The sequence below is a fragment of the Papaver somniferum genome, unplaced genomic scaffold (genome assembly GCF_003573695.1).
Source record: "Papaver somniferum cultivar HN1 unplaced genomic scaffold, ASM357369v1 unplaced-scaffold_107, whole genome shotgun sequence".
NCBI lineage: Eukaryota > Viridiplantae > Streptophyta > Magnoliopsida > Ranunculales > Papaveraceae > Papaver > Papaver somniferum.
Window position 1 is genome coordinate 4,048,736 of NW_020619603.1, and position 4,265 is coordinate 4,053,000.

General features: G+C 34.7%; 1 protein-coding gene across 1 annotated transcript; it reads right to left on the minus strand.

Moving 5' to 3' along the window:
* Positions 1-2,091: 2,091 nt before the first annotated feature.
* LOC113327904 (aspartic proteinase nepenthesin-2-like) lies at positions 2,092-3,366 on the minus strand. Its single transcript, XM_026575021.1, has one exon. The coding sequence runs from the start codon at positions 3,364-3,366 to the stop codon at positions 2,092-2,094; it is 1,275 nt and encodes a 424-aa protein (XP_026430806.1).
* Positions 3,367-4,265: the final 899 nt, after the last annotated feature.

Consider the following 4,265-nt stretch of genomic DNA (forward strand, 5'->3'; position numbering starts at 1 on the left):
GCCAAAATGACGACTATAAGTGTTGATTCTTTCAGAAACTCATTCAAGTGTCTTTACATTAGGTTTACTTGTGGATGTCTCTAGGGATCGTGTTATTGAACTATGGGTAATGCAAGAACATGGAGTTCCAGAGTCTTGGACTAAAAGTCATACCGTTACTAATGAGATAATAACTATGAGAATTAGTATTCGTAATCTGAAGATTATGGGGAATTTTAAGAATTGTCAGGTTCTATGCAGGCATCCTAGCAAGCTGATAATGTATGACCCCAATCGCGGAGGTGTTTTTGAAATACAATTTTGTTCAGCAGAGTGGTTTTTAGAAAGCTTAGTGTCACTCAGTTCTGGTACTTATAAGGGGAGAGGACAAATAGAAGAATGAATCGAAACATGATGAAGAAGGAGCGTACAAAGGTGTGCCATTAGTCCTTTTTCTAACATGATTTGGTGTTTAACATTTCCTGTTTTTTTAGAACTTACAAATAGTTGATATTTGTATGTATCCTGTCTTAAGCATTACATCCTTTCTCTTGTGCGAAATCTGGCTAACTTTTTGGTCATCTGTTATCATGAAGTTCTGAAATTCTGAAACCTCGTTAGTGATTGCAGTATTTGTCTTTGAGTGTTCACGGTCGTGGAGCCTTTGGATTTATCGTCCTGCATTGTGCTTCACTGTGTAAACAATTGTTGATTCATTTACACCTCTCATATATGCTCTCTAGTTTATCGTAGTCAAAGCATATCTAACTAACTGATGCAGAATGAAATGAATATTGATGCCAAACCCAGGGATCCAGACTCGTTGAATGAATAAATGGAGGGTTTACTATCTGTATACAAAATGCAATGGTTGCAAGTTAGCTCCTTGGGGTGTCTATTGATGAAAAAATCCTCTTTAGCTCCCTCAGTACATCCACCGGCTAACATAACTCGTGGTTTCTAACATCTTCTATAGCTGACTAACAATTTCTGTTGTTTTACTTTGGAGGAGCTTTCTTTTCAAGATTTAACACTAAGACTTCTTTATAATATCTTGCTTAAGATGTAAAGCCTTACATGGATATTTCTGTTGGTTTAACTTTGCCCTAATTTCCCTCTTTTTTTCTTTTTTCTCTACTATTTCTTTTCCTTTTTTGATTCTGTTTCTCTCTCTTTAATGGCAGCTTATTAATACTTCTGTTGCCACGCATCAATGTATCACCAATGTGGCATGAATTCAATTTGAATCTTTCAACATGGCTTATCATCAGTTGGCATCTATCAGGACGACGTCAATCTGTCGCAGTGGTGCATATGTTTCTAATTACTACATTTATCAGGATTACTATTACTTGGTTATCTCATATTGGACCTGCAATATATCGAACCTGATATGTAAAACTGGTTATTATTCACTTTACAGTTTACACTTGCTATCTCTACATGCAATACCTTCTCTCTTTGCAACACATTTCCAATCTATGCTTATTCTCTGCAAGCCTACAATACCTGCTATGTGATACCTCTTAGTGTTTCTGCTTATTATTCACTTGTTCATTTTTACTATATTTTAAGTGTCTGCATGAATTACCCTGTCTCTCTCACACACACAAAAACAATAGAATAGCTATATCTTAACTAAATTTTTACTATATTCGTTAAAGGAAACTGAAAGTAACAAAATTTTAAAAGTGTACTACTGCAGGGGAATCATTTACCTGTCCTGCTGATAAATGCTCTCAATGTAAACAAGAAGGCGTAACTCCTTGAATGCTTTGTTGTTTACATTCAAAGCATTAATGGGCAGGACAGCGTCTCCAGATCAAGTTTATTTAAGTTGTACAGTTCTACTGCTAATGCAAAGTAATGTTATTCTTTTATAATTAGTTGTGAAAGTATCATGTTAGCTTCCACAAAACCATGGAATATGACTTGGAAAAAGTGTGGATGATACAAACTTGGAAGCCATTACACTTGACATTCCACAATTTTTCTAAACTTGGAATTCCAAACAAAATATATGATGGTAGATGAACATGTTTTATTTATTCATGATTAGAAGAACATAAATAACTCCCTAAAACGCCTTAAACTGTGAGTTCACCGACCTCTTCAGCAGTTCTCATCTACAAATGAGAGCGACATATCCATATTATCATACAAAATCCTCTTATTAACCTGTTGGAATGCTCCTAAAAGCACAGCCGGCGTATTAGAATCCGAACTAACCATTGCTAAACAAATATTTCCTTGCCTCTCAAACCAAGTCTCTGAAACAACATAATCAGCCTGTTCAAAATGAAATATTATGATGGGTTTTGTATACTCTTTTCCAAGTATAGGAATGAAACAAACCCAGCTTCCGGTAAACCCTGCACGACGCATACCATTATTACTCAGAAAATAATCCTCTACAGACTGTGCAACTCTATCAAAAATGTTTCTATACATGGTCGTCCATGGAGCCCCCGAATCTATGATGCAACCGCTAGTTTGATCATCTTGGTTAATCTCAAATTCACTACTTGGAATTGGCACTCTATCACCACCCACGCTGATACCCACAAGATTCAAGTAATAATACGATGTCACAAAGTTGGTTCGTACCATGGGAGTTGTGCGAACTTGGCCTCCAATCGTGGCATCTGCACCAAAATTTAAATATGTGTTTCCCCCGCTATATTTCTCAAAGCAGTAGGAAAATTTACCTCCACGAGGACCTAATTGGGTTACGAAAGAGCGTGGACCTCTTCCTAAACCAATGATTCCTGCGATAAGATCAGGTTTCCCTTTACTTCCGTTATCACCCATGGTAAAATTTGCTTGGCGTAAACCACAGCCCATTAATAGTTGAATAGTTTCATGGCCTCCAGTAAAAGTGAAGTTTTCTTTGGCAATAACACCAGATGTAACTTGAGAACTCCCATAAGATAATGTGTAAACACATTGGCCGTAGCCATCGCATCTATCGCAGCCAGGACTAGGATCCTGGCAACCAGCAGGAATATATGATTGTGAATTATTCCAAGGATAAAGAGGCGAATCTTGATTGAAAAATTGTGTCGCACCTTCGCATTGAAGCCAAGTAAGATCACTACCTGAATCAATCAAGAAATAGTAATTCATGAATGGTGGCTGTATATCAGGAAATGTACCTATACGTACATGTGCAGCGTAGTAAAATGTTCCTTCATCGTAAACCACCGGCACATCAATATCAGGATCTATTTTTGAAGCAATGTGTCGTGCTCGAGCTCTGGATTGGTCGATGAGGGTTTGAAATCTTTCATCTTGTGTGATCAAATGATCAAGAGGGTTGAAAAAGGGTGATTCTTCAGAGTCTTTGTGAATCATCCGCAAAGTAAAGCCTTTGGGATTCATTGCCATGGTTGAGTTTAGCTGTAGAATAATCGTTAGAAGAATAATGAAAAGACATGTTCTACCCATTTGTGATCCGGAAAGGATGTTGATGAACAAAATATCTAGTATTTCTGAATTTTAGTTTAGACGGATGGATTGAAATATCACATTTACCCGTAAAGATACATTTTATACTATAAATGCTAAAAAATCTTTAATAATTAATTATTCAATTAATATGGGATCATCAAGATAAAAACGAATTAACGTAATATCTTTTGCTTCCTAAAATTAATTCGAAATCTTAGTTGATTAAACGCTAATTACAGAATATATACCTTTGGGCACGGACGATATCCACCGTAAAAAATGTCTGTAAAAAAGCTGTCACTAATTTATCACAATCCAAATGAATGCATTTCATTTATTACTTATTTATTTTAAAAATAATTTGATAACAATACGTAAGGCTCTTTGTCTGTCTGAAAATGTAAAAATTAAAGCTCAATCTAAGTTACTAAACTCAATCTAAATTAATGTAAATTACTAACTGTCTGTCTGAAAAGCTCTCGCTAATTGACCACAATCCAAATAAATGAATTTTATTTATGTTTTTAAAAATAATTTGCTAATAACACTTAACTAATTAGGGCTAATTTTGTTAACTCTTGCATGTAAAGATACATTTTATACTAAACATGGTTAAAAATCAGATCTAGTTATATATATATATATATATATATATACAAAATATAATTAATAATTAATGATTAATAAAAATGGATCTTATTTACCGTATCTAAATGGATCATGCTGATCAAAAAGCCACACATATCACATGTATCTAAATGATTGAGATTTTCAAAGATACTGTAAATATTATGCCATTTAAAAATTTTATCTATCCTATATCTAAAACTTTCACA

What these genes read in the sequence shown, in the direction of transcription:
- LOC113327904 (XM_026575021.1), bottom strand. Translation starts at nt 3,366, where the DNA reads ATGGCAATGAATCCCAAAGGCTTTACTTTGCGGATGATTCACAAAGAC.